Source organism: Halichondria panicea, chromosome 8 (genome assembly GCF_963675165.1).
Source record: "Halichondria panicea chromosome 8, odHalPani1.1, whole genome shotgun sequence".
Lineage (NCBI taxonomy): Eukaryota > Metazoa > Porifera > Demospongiae > Suberitida > Halichondriidae > Halichondria > Halichondria panicea.
In genome coordinates, this window is record NC_087384.1 from 1,674,267 (window position 1) to 1,692,805 (window position 18,539).

Genomic DNA, 18,539 nt, shown 5'->3' on the forward strand with positions numbered 1-18,539 from the left:
TTGCGCATGCGCAGTACTCTATTCTACTGACAGCCCCTCCTCTTTTTCAGTTTGCCATTTTGTCTGGATTTGCGAGGTTTTGGATTAAAGGGGTCCGGATTAGCGAGGTTCTACTGTATCTAAATGCTATGGATAAGCTGTACTGTTCAGAAACGTTTGTCCTTCAAACTGGCTTAGTATACTTTTAGACACCTTGACCTCCCATGACTTCATAGTAAGGGCTATTCCTTCTTGTAGAGTATTTTATTGTCGACCTTTTAGAGCTAAATTCTATTACTTTTTAACATCAGCAGATTGTATGGCAGTCAGGACAGGTAATGAGCATGCTGTATAATCCTTTGTAGTTTTAGCCACACCCTATAACGCGGAGTGTTTCACGTAAACATTTTTGTTTCTAATCCCTCTTATTGTTCTATATGTATCTATATCTATGGTATAACATACTACTGCTCTGTACTACATGTACAGTCGGGCCACTCCCCTCTCTGGTTTGCCAGTTACCATGGTCACCTGAAGTGTGTGGAACTTTTAATCAATGCTGGAGCCAATGTTGATATGCAAGATGAGGTGAGTGTATCTAACTGTACACATCTCAGAGATTTAGTCATACAGTTTCCTCTGTCATGTCCTGGTTGTCATTCAAAGTGCGCTCTATGTGAGACATTAATTTTATTGCCCATCTGTATGTGATTTTTGAAAAAGACAATAGTAGGGTGTGTTTAATTGCTCATACCGCTGTTAGTATTGTATTCTCATAAGCATTAATTCTGTACCATTTTGTTTCTGTGTCCTGGACCTGCGCATGTTTGCTTTTAAGAATCGTGATCTTTACCCATCATTCACTTTTCTATGTACATGTAGGTTAATTGCGCAACTGTATATGGTTTTTGAAAGGCAATTACGTACGTGCTAGATAAAATCTGTGCTGGTATTGTCTCTTAAATGGATCAGTAAGAATATTACATGTACCGTATATGCTCGATCAGAGGCCGCTCTTGTATAAAGGCCGCACTCAAATAGTAGCCTCCCTTGCTAGGATTCATTCACTTTTATATGTACATGTAAGTGAATTATTATAATTGGGCAACTGCATATGGTTTTTGAAAGACAATTACTTACGTGCTAGATAAAATCTGTGCTGATATTATCTCTTATGGATCAGCAAGAATATTCGTTGTGTTCTATGTTATTAGCCTAAATGTCCCTCCGGGAGGAAACGTCTGCATAAACTGCCTACTACACTAAGAATAGTCCTATTTATTTAAGAGCCTGGAATTTCCGAACACCCACTAATTATTACTTCCGGTATACTTGCAACGGTGCATTAACTAGTACGTGAAGTGTATTTGCTCAAACCGTGCAAGCTCCTTGTATATAATAATGTATATATTCACTCTAATACAGGACAACCTGACAGCTCTCCACGCAGCCAGTGACAATGGACATGATGAGGTGGTGAGGGTCCTCTTAGCAGCCAAGGCTACAGTCAACACTCAAGACAAGGTCAGTTACAGTAATTGATTTCAGAGCCAAAAATTATATGATATAGTGGCGTACCTTTTAGAACCAAACATTCACTCAGACCAATCCAAACTTGCGTTTAAAATAGTCATGGCGGTGCTTATGTGGTTTGTTTTTCGTATAGATATGTAGGTCTACGGTTTGGTTTTTGGCCTCTGTGTTTTACAGCTGCATCTATAATAGAGGATGCACGTAATAGTTAGAGCTGCAAGATTCTGCTGATTAGACTTGGACTGTTGGCATTGATCCTTTTTAACAACAATCATCGTCGAGCATTACCCACTCTTCAGCAAAATTAAAAATATCGATCATTATACCCACTCTTTCTCTGTGATTCTGCCTGCATGCAGCAAAACAAAAATGTTCATCTTGATAAAGCTAGCATTATGTTATGTAGCTTTGACACCTTCACCGAGGCATCAGCACCCGCGGGTGCTTTCATTTGTTTATAGTGATAGTGGCTGAGTTGCTTAGTCGACCTTTTAAGCTTGATTCTCTTTATAATCAACATTAAAAGTGATCAATTCGCATATTGTATGGCAGTCAAGACAGGTAACGAGCATGCTGACTATAAATGTAGTTTTAGCCACACCCTATAATGCGAAGTGCTTCACATAAACGTTTTCGTTTCTAATCCCTCTTATTGTTCTACATGTATCTATATCTATGGTGTAACATACTACTGCTCATGTACTACATATTCTAGTAGTACGGTAAGCAGGTCGATATATGTTGTATCTGTTTTTTACAGCTCCATCTATGGAGTAATTAATAAAGCATGCTCATCAAATGCATGCGCGTACGTAGGTTAGGGTTAGTAGGCCAATAACTATAAGGCAATTGCCTTATAAGCGTTGACAAGAGTTCATTAGGAAGAGTATGCAACTCTAATAGACGTACTGTACACAAAAAGCATTCCTCCAGACCTACGTCACAGATACTAGCTGTTGTAACCGCAACTAGCAGGAAAGGCAATGAATAAAAATCAGTAACTATATTCATTGCCTTTTTCTAACTGGCAGTTGTAAATGAATAACATTAGTGATAATTATCACAATCATATCTTTTGTTTACACTGGCAAACACTTGTTTTATAACGTACTGCTCATGTACTACATGTACAGTGGGGTCAGTCCCCTCTCTGGGCAGCCAGTTACAATGGTCACCTGAAGTGTGTGGAACTTCTAATTGATGCTGGAGCCAATGTTGATATTCAAGAAGAGGTGAGTGTATCTAGCTGTACACATCTCAGAGATTAGCTAGTCATAAAGTTTCCTCTGTCATGTCCTGGTTGTGTGTCGTGAGGTGTATCAACCTAAAACGTGGTCTGTGAGCTGATGTGTGTGTGTGTTCACCTGCTCACCACTCCTCACTTGACTCTGTACAGGAAGGAACCACTGCGCTGTTCATAGCTTCTCGGAATGGTCACTTGAGGGTAGTTGAAGTGTTGATTGCAGCTATGGCTCAGGTGGACATGCAACAGAAGGTGAGGTTTAATTGCTCATAATTAATAGTATGGCTAAGAGTGCAATATGGGATTAATAGCACGAGTAACAAGCAATGGCAAGGATACTAATTGCATGAGGCGTAGCCAAGTCCTCTTAACCTTGCCAGCGTATTCGAAAACAACCCGTTGTCAAATACAGTGTGCAATTACTTGACAGGTAATTTCACGCTGTCGATGACGACGTGCAATTACTTGACCGGATGTGATACGGGAGATTAATTGCTGTACACTCTCCAGTCGCTTATAGCACATCATATAATTATAATACCTAATAAGCTTTTAGCTCTGCTTTTAAGATTCATAATCCTTACCTATCATTCACAGTGCGCTTCTATGTGATTGCATATCTGTATGTGCATGGTTTATGAAAAAGACAATAGCAGGGTTCTGCCTACAGTGGTCGTTTAGGTAAGCTGCGACCACCACTAGATATTTTCCGACCACCACTTAGCCTTTCCGACCACTGCTTTACATTCTACAAGTACTGGCTAGTCCAGTTTAGCTGCTAGTACAGTCTTCGCTTGGTAACCCTTCGCTTACCAGTTTTACTGTCTTGATGTGCCTTATATATATATAGAGCTAACTATTAATTGAACTCTACTGCGCATGACCAGAACAATTAATTGAAGCTGCATGGCTTTGTTGAGTTCGAGGAGTACTATACTGCAGCTAGCTAGCTAGCTATACTGTAACTCTGCCTTAAAACAGGGAGTTGGACCACCTGCTAAGGGAAAGACAAGCTAGAGAGTGAGCAACTGGGTGCAGTTAATACTTCCAAGTACTGATTATGACCCTGTGATGAAGAAATCTTAGTATAGCACCATACTGTACTGATGCAAGTACAACAATGTACATATATAATTATTTCAGCTGTATACTTACATGGCTTACAACAAATGCTGCATGTTCAAATTTGTGTCCCCCTCCCCGTACACACCCCCTGCATGGGCGAATTTTCCCCCATCATTTTTAACCACCTCTCAAAATTCCTGGGCAGAACCCTGCAATAGTACGGTGTGGTAAAGATCTGTTATGGCCTGTGTGTGTGTGTGTGTGTGTGTGTGCGTGCGTGCGTGCGTGCGTGCGTGCGTGCGTGCGTGCGTGCGTGCGTGGACTGCTACAGCTGCTGAAAGATCAATGAAGTGCAGGTATGAGGTTCTATAGGCTTCTAGTAACTGTATTTTAATATCTGCTTGATTCTCGAGTTATGCTTAGTTTTGCTTACTTGGAATGCCATTGCAGCCTTTTCAGAAGAGTGCGCAGAATAACTTGTCCACGGAGTGTTGCTACTCTACTTAGTAGTAGCTCTAGCTGCACTAGAACGCTGTAGCTATTTGTAGCTGCAAGGGTGAGAAGAGAGCTGCAAGGCTCTGCTGATGCAGCCATTTATTTTAGACTTGGACTTTTGGCATTGATCGTTTTTAATAAGAATCATGGTCGATCATTACCCACTCTTTGAGTTTCCTTGTGTTTCTTGATTTTGCCTTTGCTGCATCAAAATTAAAAATGTTCATCATGGTCATTATAATGATAGCATTTTTAAGCTATTAGTAGCATTATATGTTATGTAGCTTTGACACCTCCACCGAGGCATCAACACTCACGGTGCTTTCATTATCCAAGCTCGGTCCCTGGTCGAGTTCTTTCTAAAATAACACTAGGTCGGCAACTGGGCCTAGTATCTATAGCCAAGGTGATAGTGAAAATGCGCAACTGAGTTCCCCAGAATCTGGGGAATTCGTTTTACGCTAGTTTGTAACATTTTACCGATCACCGGGACATGGTGAGGAGGAAACTCTATGACTGGACGATTGTTTTAGAAACTGTAGCATGGCGAGTAGTGTATGTATTATCGAGTACACATGTCATGCACATGAGACGAGGACTTCTATGCTATCCCCAGGAAGAAAGCTTGAGAAAACTATATTAAGTAGATACTTTTCAATTCTAGCATCTAAAAGTCTTTCAAGCCATTGACGTTACTGTTTCCATATTTATGCCATTGCTAGGTTAGCATCCAAGCTAGATGATGTTGATGACCACACCCTTAGGTATATTTTTGTTGTTTAGGGGTGCTCAACTCATGCTTGAGGCGCACCTTGGTTGTACGTAGTTGACCTATACTTATTCACTTGTCTCTGTACAGAATGGGAGCACAGCATTGCACATAGCCTGTCTGAATGGTCACTGTGAAGTGGTGGAATGCTTAGTTGAGAGAGCCCACTGTGACACCAGTGAGTTTCTATGTACATGCATGTACATAATTATATTATGCCTCGGTCTGCATGCAGCAATGCAAAAATGTTCATCATGATATAATGTTTGTTATTGTCAAGGGCATATGAAGAGAAGAGGGCATGCAACTCACAATGTATACTGTGTGTGCGTCAGCAGGATATGCTGCTGTGATTAAGATTTAGCCAGCTGCCCACTAGTAAACAGAGTAAAAACAAGAGTATAAAGTGCGTGCACGTGCAATAAATTCTTCACAATTCTTAGACATAAACTCCCTCCATTTATAATACGATAGATTGTTGTCGCACGCCCTCTTCTTTTCATACGCCCTTGCTATTGCATGTAGTTTTATGTTATGCCTCCACCGAGGCGTCAGTACCTGCTGTGCTTTCATTCTGATAGTGCCGCTTACACTACTTTAACCCCCCCCCCCATAGACATAATTATAGCAACTATATAGCTGTGACAACATTGCATGTAACCATAGGGCCAAGTGCCGTTTCCTAGTTGCATGCAACAACCGCTATAATTAATCATGTGCTCGCTCGTACTGGCCTCATAATTAGTATATCAGACAGTTCAGTTAAGTAGAATGATTGTGAAATAAGCAAGAGTCAGCCTCATAGCATTGTTTGCGTCCATATGAACTGTTTATACTGTTTTTACTCTGTGGAATCAATTTTGTCTTATTTCAGTTGTAAAAATGAATAAAGGCCAGACTCCCCTCCACATTGCTTGCGTCGGTGGACACAAAGATGTGGTACAGTACATGGTGGAGAGAGCCCACTGTGACACCAGTGAGTGTGATGATCCAGTTAGTAGTACCGTATTAGTCACATGACTGGTTTGCATATAGCCCTTACAAACAAACAAAACAAGATACACATTTTTTAGGCCGTAGCTACAGCAACAGTGGAGTGTAATTATTTATATGTTTGTTATAGTATCGCTGACCTTATGTGCAGGTGTAACTGATGCTGGAGGCAGGACTCCACTTGACTATGCAATACAGGAGGGTCATACTGAAACCATCGAATATCTTCAGTCTCTTGGGGCACCATCTGCTGCTCCCAGTCAGAGCACCGACCCTCCCGTCGGCCAGCAGCCTCAAGGTACATATATACAGTTAGTGGTATATAGAGCAGGCAGTGCCGTAGTGTATGCTGCATGCGTGCATGAATAACAATCATAAATGCATGCACTGTGTTTATTGTATATCACTCTTCTGCATGGTTTCTTTATTATGTTACATGTACATTATCCTATTTCTGCATACATGATCAGTATACTATGATGTACAGTACTGTTTTTACTCTGTGCAGGGTTGTTGAACAAGCTACAATCACCCGCTATTCAACAGTCAGAGCGCATATCTCGAACAAACATGATTAATACTCTACAGAAATATATAGGCATCACTCGAAAAAAAGCTAAACAATTGTTTTCTTGGAGAAGCAAAGAAAGTAAGTTATGTACATGACTGTTTGCATGTATTATGTACTTTGATGTGTGGTGCTCCACGCGTGCTTGACTGCAAGAACATTTACTAGTTAGAAAAGGTAACGCTGTATGTTCAGTTAGGGTACTGCTATAATATCAACACAGAAAAGGAGTACCTCAAAAACAAGAGTGATCAAATCCTGGCCGAGCGCGAAGGACTGCTACCTCTAGGGAGTAAGGAACTGTACGTGTCATATAATTATGATATGAACCCAACTTAGGTTATCAAGATGTTATATTGTCTCCTCATCTACCAACTGGAAACATAAGTCAACCGCAAGAATCCAAACACAGTTTCGGTGAGTGTATATACCTTTACTGTATAGCACAACATTTTCGAGGCACTTATATTTTGTGGAATGGCCTCTAAAGCACGTTGAATAAATTCTGTGAGTTGACTGCTTACCGGAAGCATTCTCAGGCTACGCTTTTAATCTTTGCACGTTATAGCAGATAATTCTAATGTTCGTGTACGAGTGCTAACCCACGAAAACAGTAAGCCCCTCGAAAATTGTGCACTATAGTAGAACCTCGCTAATGCAAAGAGCCGGATATATGACATTTCAATTACATGAAGTTTCGGATTATCATTAATTGATTATGAATATCATTAAAGAAGATGTATTATGATAATACTGTGGCCAGAAGGGAAGCTGCTAGCTAGAAAAGTCTTTTATATCTCAACTTCTCTCCAATAAATTAGTACCCTAAAAACATCTGAAAAACGCTAAAATTACTACCCGTCTATAATAGTAACCTGAGGTATGTGTATTGCCTTTCAGAATGACTGCTTTTTGCATGTGCACTCTATTTTTCCTTTCCTCCGCTCAGATTTCCCTGGTGTTGAAGCTGTAGCCCACACTCACGTGATTGTCACCAACTCATCCCAAACCTTCGTCTGGGATGGCCATGGGTTCAAACTTCACATACCTCAGGACTCTCTGCCAGCTGGTGTTGACCAATGTCGACTAGACATCATGGCCAGTGTAGCTGGACGTTACCAGTTTCCTGACAATCTCCAGTTGGTCAGCGGTGTATTCTGGTTGCGTCCTCATCCCCCAGATCCATTCCAGAAGCTGCTGACAGTCGAAATACAGCACTGTGCGAAGATGACCGGCTCCACCAAGCTCTCATTTGTAAAAGCACTTTGCTCCCAGGAGAGTCTGCCCTACACATTCAAGCAGCTCGAAAGACGTGGCTTGTTCGCTGATCAGACATCGTACGGTTCACTGGAGCTGTCTCGGTTCAGTGGACTGGCGGTGACAGGAGAGGATGTGGAGAGAGTGTACACTGCCAGCCTCTACTACCTTGGCTCAGAGCTGCATAGCAGGGAAATACATTTTGTTGTCAGCTGGAATGATGCGATTCATAGAACAGTAAGTGGACAATATTATTACACAACAGCAATTTACTGTTGTCTATGTACACTGTACAGCGTGTAAGTGAGGAGTATTCCTCTAAAGAAGCCATTCTCGGACTGAATCATATCGTTGAGTTTGAAGACGACAGAATAACACTAGATGTTCCTAATGATGGTGCTGAAGTCAGTGGAGGGTGGAGAATAACGCCGATGTTTCATCCTACGGTAGTTAATTATACATGTACTTATAATTATTACATCATTTCTATATAGGTAATGAAGAAGCATGTTGATCAGTTCAAACCTGGGCAGTCAATTCCGCACTGCCACTTAAATGCTGAGCTGACAAGCAACGATGAGATGTCTCCTCCCAAGCTACTCCACCAGGTCAAGTTAGTGGGTGCAAAGGATCCCTTCAAATTTATCACTCTTAACCTGGTCCTCCAACGAACTCTTCCAGGTCAGAACACACCATATGATTAATGTGTCACGCTTTCAGTATGCAATACTCAGTATATGCATGGTTTCTGTGTCGAATGGTATAGCAGCATTTCATTGAATAAATTTCATGGTTGACTGCTTACCGGAAGCAGTCCCAGGCCCCACCGTCAATGTTTGCACGTTGTAGTAATAAGTTTTGTGTAGCATTGCTAACCTACTAAAACAGCGAAAATTAAGCCCTTTGAAACTACATGTATACGGAGGGTTATTTAACCGAATAGCCGCGGTTATGATTTCATACGTAGTACCGCCCACCGCGGAACCAAAATCTAATTAATTTTAAATTACTTTCATTATCAGCTCCTAGCAAAGAAAGATGCGTAGCTAAGAAGCAGTAGTAGTTTTCTGCAGGCAACTTTGTTGCAAACTAGTCTAGAATAGCTACTCTGCCAGGATCTCTAAGTTTTGAACGGAGGAGTATACCAGCCAAGGCCCCAGCGAAGGATCATTTCACAAGTAAGCTCTGTGTGTGTATAGCGATCATCATTTTCCTAGTTCAGCCTTTAGAAGCCTTTTGAGCTGATTTAATATGCTTGTCCACCTACCTAGATAGCCTCTGAGTGTGTGAAATATACTGGAAGAATAGCTTTGTGAGTTTAGAGCCTGTTTTTAGAGTGTAGTCGACAACGTTTGATATTCAAATTATTTTCTCTTTTTCAGCATTCACCTCTAGCAAAGAAAGATGCATAACTTGGAAACAGTGACAGTTTTCTTTATTCAACTTCTTACTAAAGTAGTCTACAGTAGTTACTGTGTCAGGATCTCCTGGTTTCCAACGAAACAGTCAACCAGCCAAGGGCCAGAGCAAGGGATCACTTCAGAGGTAAGCTTTGTGTGCGTATATAGCAAGCATTATGTAGCTAGTATAAGCCTTCAGAAGCCTCTGAGCTGATTTAATATGCTTATGCACTTGCCTAGATAGCTTATGAGTGTGTAAAGTATACTGGTGTAGAAGCTGAGTTAGTTTAGAGCCTGTTTTTAGAGTGTAGTGTACAGTGTTTGATATTCAATTTATTTGTTTCAGTGTGGCAAAGAAAGATGCACCCCTTAGTAACAGTAACAGTTCTCTTCAAGCTACCTTGTAGTTCTATCTGAACAGTCGAAGAGTCAACCAGCCAAGGACAGAGCGAGAGATTACTTTAGAGGTAAGCTTTGTGTGCGTATGTTTTTAGCTGATAATACTATACGCTTGCCTACGTAGCTTGTAAAGTATCTTGCTCCAGCAGTGTGTTGAAGCCCGAGTTTAAAATACAGAAGCCTATATATGTACGCTCAGCAGTGTTGCAATGTAAAGGTGTTATGCTTAGCTATCTGTTGGTCTCATCCACAATGTATTCTGTTAATAGCTGCATGTGTATTCACTATTGGTGCCCGCGTGTGTGCGTGTGTGTGTGTGTATGTGTGTGCGTGCCCGCCCGTGCGTGCGTGTGTGCCCCCTGTGTGTGCCTGTGGCATGATACTTTATGTTGCTAACAATTTACATTATCAGTGCTGCCAAAAGTTAATTCTTATGCCTAGGCTTGTGTGAAGTTTCTGCTTGCTTCCAAGGTTACAATTCAATTAGGCTACTAATCAATTAGGCTCACTACTATTAGGCTCACTGTACATGACTTGTACAGAGGTTGATTGCATAATAATGTTCTGACCTTTTCAGGGGAAAGCAAAGGCTGTTGGGCTTATGAGTGTACTGTTTACTTGTGTAAGGACATTTTCTTCCCAACATAATAGGCTTGTTGGTTGTGTTATGCTCCCCAGCTAGGATTAGGTCATAATTTGTCATTAGTTGGCTTGTGTGATTAGTTGGCTTGTGTGTTTGCCTGTGATATGCATTGCAATTCTTCTGTGCCCAAAGTTGAATCTTTTTATGAACTCCCAGTTTGTTGTAGGATCACAATTGCTTTATATGTGCCTATGAGTTCCATTGCATGTAAGTTTGCTTGTGGGAGCCTATACATAATTATGTCTAAGGTTGCATGATTCATAATTATTTGGCACCCTTGTATGAGATGTACTGTACTTTGTGTATGGCCATTCTCAATAGACTTTTTTAGGTTTGTTGGCTTGTGAGTTAGTGCCTGTACATTCCTAATTTTTAGTCTGCTGTCTGTTATAGCAATTCAATTATAATTATGTGGCTGAATGTTATTATTCAATTTAGTGTGTGTATTGATTGCATGATAATCTTTTGATCTTTTAGGCACCACCCCAAACAAAGGTACATTTAAAATTCAATTTCTTTATGGCTGGCTTGTTGGCTGGTGTTTGTCTCTGAGGAGGTTATGTTCTACTGTGTGTAAGAACAATTGATTCTAGAGGTGGTCTGCTTGGTTGGTAATACTCCTTCTTCCTCATGCAGGTCTGTGAAACTATCGTCACTGCTATCTGCCATGGAACCACCACCATCGTATGGGTCTGAGAAGGTCTACTCACTGTGACTACTATCCAGGATACCTAGGAGTACCTCATCCCCTGTGTACAGAGGCCTCTTAGTCATTGTTGTACCATAGAATTAATTGTAATTGTATTTATTATAATGTATGTTCACTTTTGAGATTGATTGAAATACAAATTTCACATGAAAATTTCAGCAAATTTTTGATTGCTAACCTATGGTGATCGGACTCAGTACGGCTTCTGTTGACCTTCGAGAGAAGCCTTGCAAAGCTGTGGAGCTCTGGAAGGTTGTAGCTCACCACAAATTAATTAAGAGTAGAGTAATGTGCGGTTGCCGCTTCAAAGCGTCAACCGCGGCTACCAGCTATTCACGTATTGACGCTTCAAAGCGTCAACCGCGGCTATTCGGTTAAAGTCAGTGAATTAGAGGTGAATTAGAGGTGTATTCGCGAGTTCAAGTTTTGGCGATTTTACTGTCATTTGTACAACCTCAAAAAAATGTGTCACCTACCTGTATAGACTGCACCATTTTTACGTACTGTATAGCGTGAAATTTTCGAGGGGCTGATTTCGTAGGTTAGCAATCCATTTTTACGTACCGTATAGCGCGAAATTTTTGAGGGGCAGGTTAGCAATCCTACACGAAAATTAAGTCCTTTAGTTAGAATTATCTGCTATAATGTGCAAAGATTAAAGGCGTGGGTTCCGGTAGGCAGTCATTCCACGCACATTGCGCAACGAAATGCTTTTAGAGGCCATTCCAAAATATAAGTGCCTCGAAAATTTTGCGCTATACGATAATACATGTATAACAATAATTGTGTAAGGTATACCAGGAGTGCATGCATGAAGAGGAGTAAGCAACTACAGTACAGCCCATAAAAAAAGAGTAATTTTCGTTGGTGCAAATTTTTGTATGAGACCATTAAATTTTAAATATTAGTACAGCTTAGGATAGTGACTTTGAATTTATTGTGGTAGAATAATTTCGTTTCATATGATGCTCTTCAATACGAACTAAATTTCCACCGTACAAAAATAACCCGCTATATACGGTATGTGTGTAAAACGCCCACACTCTCAAGTGGCTCTACAACCACACTCAAAACACTGTGGTTATAACTGCATGTAGCTACATGTATTGTGCAAACATAATTATCGTATATGCTTGATCAGGAGCCGCGGCTACTAAATGTTTCATTTTGCTAGAAGAGGAGGCTACAATTCAAGAGGGGCCACTGTTCAAGAGCGGCGTTTATTAGCTCCAGATAATTTAGTTTGTCATCAAATGTTGTTTTCACCTGCATGAACTTGAATTCTGCCATGAGAAAGTCTTTTTGAAGCACTAACAAGCTGCTACTCATAGCTACGTACATGTAGCTAGCTGCTAGTAAAAATTTTTTTGGCTGCCACGTGTAGAAATGCTAGAGTCAAAGTTCACTGAGGCTACTATCTGAGAGCGGCTACTAAATGTTTCATTTTGCTAGCAAGGGAGGCTACTATTTGAGTGCGGCCTTTATACAAGAGCGGCCTCTGATCGAGCATATACGGTATGCGTAGAATTTTTGATTGTAGCCTGTCCGCTTTAGCCGTTATGTCGGCCACACAGGTTCAAGTGTTTGTGGCGTAGAGAGACAATTAACAACGTATTATGTGAGTGCGGCCTTTATACAAGAGCGGCCTCTGATCGAGCATATACGGTATGCGTAGAATTTCTGATTGTAGCCTGTCCGCTTTAGCCATACATGGTCATGTCGGCCACACAGGTTCGAGTGTTTGTGACGTAGAGAGACAACAACGTGTATATAGTAGTTGTCTCCTCACCTTCTTGTACTCCTATACAGTAAAATCAGGGGGGAGGGGGATATCCCCCCTATTTCCAATTTCCCCCCCTAAAATTTGTATTCAGGTATACTACCGTATAATCTGGTTAGTAAGCGCATGCGCCTATAGGGAAAAGAGCAGGCCTCTGTATGCGCCTATTATCCAGATGCGCTTGTATAGAGCTCAATCGTTTGTCTGCAAGAAGTTTATAGTCATATCTGACAGCAGTAACACAACTATGGTAGTGAAAGAGACTTAACGTCTATAAAGAAGCGTGGAGACCAGTTGTTGGGCAGAGAACTGTGCTGCGCCTTCTATCAAGGCTTTTGGTCTGCTTACCAGAGTGCGCTTATGAGTTGATGTGCTCTTATTAACCAAGTGCGCTTATTAATCAGATTATACGGTAGTTGGTGTCCATAGCTGGCAATTTTACATGGTATTGAAATAACAGTTAACCTTTTTTTAGCAACATTTTCTAGTTGCTTTCCTTAATTATATATATTTCCTCCTCTGCTTCAAAATCCTGTATATGACACCCTATACGAACTTATCCCTCCTGCTATATAGTAGAGCAGTCCTATACCTCACTCACTTGTTCTTTGTCATCCCCTCAACTCATCTTGACATTGGTGGGTTTGTTGTTAATGCTCATAACAAATTATAGCGGGATAGGCATGAATGTATTATCTGACCTTTCTTTAGGATCACCTGCTCAACCAGTGAGTACAGCTCTTCAACAGCTGGTAGACAAATGTCCGCTCACTACTTCACAAATCAACCGTGAAATCCAACAAAAAGACATACCAGTTTTGGCTGCCTGTTTTGACAATACTGAGCTCTATGTCGATATGATGGAATTAACTCTGAGCGAGCAAAATGATGTATCCAAAGAGACTAATACTCACGTAGCCATGATTAAATGCTTGAAAATCTGGAAAACAAATAAGCGTTCACAAGCGACATTCGGTGCCCTTCTGGATATGTTAGTAAAACTGAAGAAAGGGGAGGTTGCTGACCAAGTCTGTCAGTACTTGCAGGTGAGTGTTTTTCTCTTAATTTACGTATAATAATATATAATTATATAGTTAGTATTTGTATTTCTATCACCAAACGATTGTCCACTATATTTAGAGCTGTTCTATAAACCACCACATATATACCCGCCACTTGCTTGTCATGGTATTTCATCAGCATTTCTTAGCCAATCATACATTTATGTATACCAAATGAATATATGCGATTTAACAAATAATTTATTTATTGTGTTTTTTTAGGAGCACTGTACACTAACACTAACCGATATACTTTACGGACAAACTGTAAAATTTTATGTCTTACACCCACCATGCAGTCATTGTGTACTGATCTATATAGCTAACTCATTCTTTATTGCCTCCATTTACAGGCGCTGTGAGAAGGTGCACGTACGTAATACAGCACTCCGAACTATAGAGATATCAGAACAGAACCCTCAGATCAGCTTTATCCCCAAAATGTAGTTATTATTGTCGTGCACGTTGTGTTTTGTATAATTATATTGTGTGTGTTGAACTTTTGTTGTTTCTGATTATTATGAGCTAGCACTCCATTATGACCTAATAATTAATGGTAATTGATGGTATAGCAATAAACTGTTGCTACAACAGTACCAACCGATAACATAAGAACTGGGATACAATGTGTAGAGGTTAGTCCTTTAAACTACATTCATATACAACAATGATTTGTGCTGGCAATGCAAGTCTCTGCTGTATTGGCACATATTTAAGCAATGAATGTCTGGACCACTTGTGAATATTAGGATAAGGAAGAAAAAGATCTGTAGGGTATTCTGCTGCTGGCAATTATTTACGGAATTAATAATGGTGCTATCCGGTATCTACCAGTTCCCTTTATCCGATCACTGACACCATGACAATGCAATATTATGTGATCACACACTCCTTACTAGTACTGCTAACTGTTATACTGCTTTCATACTAATATTATAGTTCTCATGTGCATGCTTAATCTATAGCTGTTAACATGTTCGCTAGCTTGCTTTCATTGCGGCTAATTTATCCCTAGCTTATTGTAATGTCAGTCCTCCTCCATAATTATAATTATAGGTATAACTATATAGCCATCCTCTAGTAACTCGAGAAAGAAGTTTTAGTTTGCTAATCGACGAATCAAAATCCATGAGAACGTGAGAAGCCTATAGAAGCTGTTGTTTTTGTCGCATTGCAACCGTTGAGCACATGCAGTTACAGCTGGAATACACACACAGTCAGCTTTACCATATCCCTCGTGCGGCTACGCCTCGAGGCATAATTATAGCTACCAAATAACTCGATATCTTGTGTAAATGCTCTCTCTCAAATTGCCACAGTTATTGGGGGATCTTTTGTAATTCCGGACTCAAATATTGCTATTTTCTCCCTAATGAGTGCATGACAGCTGCATAATTATGTTTGTTAGCACATGTAGTACATGTATACCAAATGTACCACAATCGTACATTACCGTATAGCGCGAAATTTTCGGGGGCTTAAATTTTCGCTGATTTCGTGGGTTAACAATCCTACACGAAATTAAATCCACTAACATCGTTTGATAACATGCAAATATTAAAAGCGTAGCAGTCATTCCACAAACATTGTGCAACGAAATGCTTTTAGAGGCCATTCCACGAAATGTACGTGTGTACTTTTAAAATTTCGCGCTATAGGGTATGTAGTTGATTGAACACAGTGACATGCACACTCATAACTATAGCTAGGTTGCATTGCAATTGACTATTCTGAGATCGAATCACTCACCACACACGCGTACATGTACAATCAACATGTATAGTCATGTACACCCATGCATTGTTTGCTTGAAAATTGATTATTTGAGACGTATATAGCTCAATGGTTTGGCAAATTATTTTTGAGGGGCCTTGTTCTTATTGACCCTATAATTATAATTATAAGATTATACAGCAGGGCTTTGCACTTGTGTTAGCAGAAGGATGAGTATAAAACAGAGTCAAAAAACACGAAATGTAGCAAAAGCTAAGTTTCAAAAGAGCCATGAATGTTTTATGAATTCATGTTTGAATATCTTTTCTGCGTCATCTTTATTCGAAGTGAACATCTTTCTCTTTGGAGATTTGCTCAGTTTCTCCTTCCTAGCTGGGGAGTCTTGCTCCAGTCTCTGGTAGAGGTTCTGATGTACTATTTCAGCCATGTCACTCTGCCGGTATTATATAGGCGTATAAGCAAACCTTGTACCCAGCAAAGTAACTATATAAATACAGCACCGTATAGCGGGTAATTTTCGTAGGGTAAAAATTTGAACAGCAGTGATTTTCGTGAATAAAAAATGTCTTGTTTAAATTTGCTTTATTGTACGTGCACTGCATTGCATGTGTTCTGGTAAACGATGCCTTGAGGTCAGCCTGCCCACGAGTATTTTACCCCACAAATTATACCCGCTATAATTATACGGTATAGCATATACAAACATAAAAGTTTAGGACATGAAATGCGAGCACATTTCCAATTAAGTCTCAATCATGCATTAGCTAATTACAGTGGTCCAGGAGTTTAATTAAAAAAAGGATGTACCCTCCACAGTGACATAATAATTATATACAAGACTTCCTACATGCTTATATAGTCATGTGACCTACACGCATGCATGTATTATAGAGGGCCACGAAATACAACTAATTTTCCAAGACTAATGCATATTCGTTGGTTTCTTAGGACAGCCAATAATTATGATAACTGTACCTGCCAAGCTTCATTTTGTTCCTGCAATTTAATTTTCTGCTCGACCGCTGACAACAGCTGCTTGTTGACGAGGCTCAATTCCTGTTGATAGTTGGTCACCATCTCCTGCATGTTCTTACACCTGTAAAAAGTTATTTTATGTTAATCGTTGCCACGTACCCTCAAGAGGATTCGGCTGCCTGCATTGTATCAGGAGTAGATTCCTGATATTGTATAATTATATGATAGCTTTCTGCTGAAAAGTCTAAGGGTACAATGTCAACGTATAAGTGTATATACATACACACTGTAGCATAGCAACCGATTAAGTAGGGCTATATATATTTATACACACTATAATTGTACTTGTATTATGGGTGCTCGCCAAACAAAATTGCTAACAGGACAAAGAGCAATGTTTACACAACATGAGCCCCACCCACCTTGGACAGGGGGAGTCCCTGTCATCGTCTGAACTGGTGGACCAAGCGGCCATGAGTTCCTGGTGATCCACTCTGCGAAGAGTGCTCAGACCCGATTGCAACGATCGCATTGACGCACGACGCAATGTGCTAGTCGGTGAACAGTAGAAGTCCAGTTCTGGTTCAAAGTTCACCTGCATATATAGGGCAACAATCTTTCAATGAGATTCGCAAAAATTAGGCTCTTATTACAATGGAATCCATTGCAAATGGTGATAGTATCAATTAAGATTTACACGCCAACACGTGCACAATTGGCCATGCACTCACCACTAGATCAGCAGACATGTTCTCCGTAGGCAGGGGCGTAGGGAGGGGGAGGGCTTTGGGGGCTGGAGCCCCCCCTTTCTCTGCAAAAACTACACTAAGAGCCCCACCTTCTCTGATGAGTCTTCAGCCTGGGAATTACTGGTATAGATTAGTGGCAGACAAACAGCATGTCCAAGAGCTAGCTACACTATACTAGTAACTTTGATTCTTTAGTGCAACTAGCTATGGCTAGCTAGCTAGCTAGCTTTAGCAGTATTATTAATTGAAGCAAGGTGTGGCTATTTCTTGCACATGCGCAAAGAGCCATTAATTAGGGGTGTGGCTTCCGGTCACCAAAAATTTCGGCGCTCAGCCCCCCCTTCCTCAAATTCCTGCCTACGCCCCTGGTAGGTTGTGGTGAAGTTTGTTTCGATTGCCGTGGTGAAGTAGCCTCAGGTATCATGTCCAGACTGTTCATGGAGTGAGATAACTCGTCATGCAGGGACATGGTGGATGTTGGCGACATTGAGGTCGTTCTCTGCAAATTTGTAGCAAACTTCTCTTATAATTAAGCACATGCATGCATGCACATGAATATTTGTCTCCATGCTAAAAGTTGATTGCTTAAACAATAATTAGAGCGTGGGCTTGTGAGAAGTGCTAACCTGTCGATCGGCCTCCAGCTGCTTCACAGTCCATGATCAGTTCCATACCCTTTTTATACATTTGTTCTGTTACTCTACGCTTCTTTGGGTGTAGACCTATTAAATATTTGAAGGTTATATTAAGAATCCGACGGTTAAAGGGTTAATTATGATTATAATTATAGATACATATACTACATTTGTCATGATAATGCATGGTTCTCAATTATAGAACTGTTTGTCTATAAGTTAGCTGTTATTATTATATCCTGCATGCTCATGCAGGGGCAAACCAACAAAAAAGATTGTGGAGTTTTTGCAGTAGCTTTTGCTATGGCTCTGTGCAATGAAATGGTCCCAGAAGAGCTCACCTTTTATCAGGAAAGAATGAGAGGACACCTCCAGTTTTGCCTTGAGGACAAGTTGATGCGACACTTTCCATCAAAACATCGCAAATGTTCTGTTAAAACTCTGAAAACCGAGATAGTGCAAGTTTTCTGCAAGTGTAGACGTCAAGAAAAGGGTGAAATGATAGAATGTGCAAAATGCGAGGAGTGGTACCACAAGACCTGTATCACAGTT

At 40.5% G+C, this 18,539-nt stretch overlaps 3 protein-coding genes and 1 long non-coding RNA gene across 9 annotated transcripts in view; 2 read left to right on the forward strand and 2 right to left on the reverse strand.

Annotated features, from left to right (window-relative positions):
* Positions 1 to 18,539, reverse strand: part of LOC135339652 (serine/threonine-protein phosphatase 6 regulatory ankyrin repeat subunit B-like) — a gene marked incomplete in the record, with an annotated part of 1,209,744 nt that overhangs the window by 568,742 nt on the left and 622,463 nt on the right.
* Positions 1 to 18,539, forward strand: part of LOC135339646 (serine/threonine-protein phosphatase 6 regulatory ankyrin repeat subunit B-like) — a 95,413-nt gene that overhangs the window by 10,473 nt on the left and 66,401 nt on the right. For 2 of the 6 annotated variants that reach the window (XM_064535852.1, XM_064535857.1), the window contains exon 8: positions 469 to 567. The exons of 3 other annotated variants lie outside the window; for them this stretch is intronic. In XM_064535852.1, coding sequence (XP_064391922.1) covers positions 469 to 567 — 99 coding nt within the window. Of the gene's footprint in view, positions 1 to 468; positions 568 to 1,404; positions 1,504 to 18,539 lie in introns of all 6 variants that reach the window. One more of the 6 variants, XM_064535851.1, reaches the window with a different exon arrangement.
* On the forward strand, positions 8,675 to 13,394 carry LOC135339843 (uncharacterized). Its single transcript, XR_010396056.1, has 4 exons — positions 8,675 to 9,080; positions 9,285 to 9,447; positions 9,649 to 9,769; positions 10,981 to 13,394. It is a non-coding gene; the product is annotated as an uncharacterized LOC135339843 (long non-coding RNA).
* On the reverse strand, positions 15,812 to 17,630 carry LOC135339822 (BICD family-like cargo adapter 1). The gene is made up of 4 exons (XM_064536104.1): positions 17,335 to 17,630; positions 17,026 to 17,198; positions 16,604 to 16,724; positions 15,812 to 16,061 (listed from the first exon to the last, which is right to left on the reverse strand). The coding sequence occupies exons 1-4, from the start codon at positions 17,350 to 17,352 to the stop codon at positions 15,888 to 15,890; spliced, it is 486 nt and encodes a 161-aa protein (XP_064392174.1). The 5' UTR covers positions 17,353 to 17,630; the 3' UTR covers positions 15,812 to 15,887.

Bases quoted from the DNA above. Each gene is read 5' to 3' on its own strand.
- LOC135339822 (XM_064536104.1), bottom strand. The intron at 16,725-17,025 runs GTGGGTGGGGCT...AACTTTTTACAG, and splicing joins AGGGACTCCCCCTGTCCAAG to GTGTAAGAACATGCAGGAGA. The intron at 16,062-16,603 runs GTACAGTTATCA...TAATACCGGCAG, and splicing joins AACAAAATGAAGCTTGGCAG to AGTGACATGGCTGAAATAGT.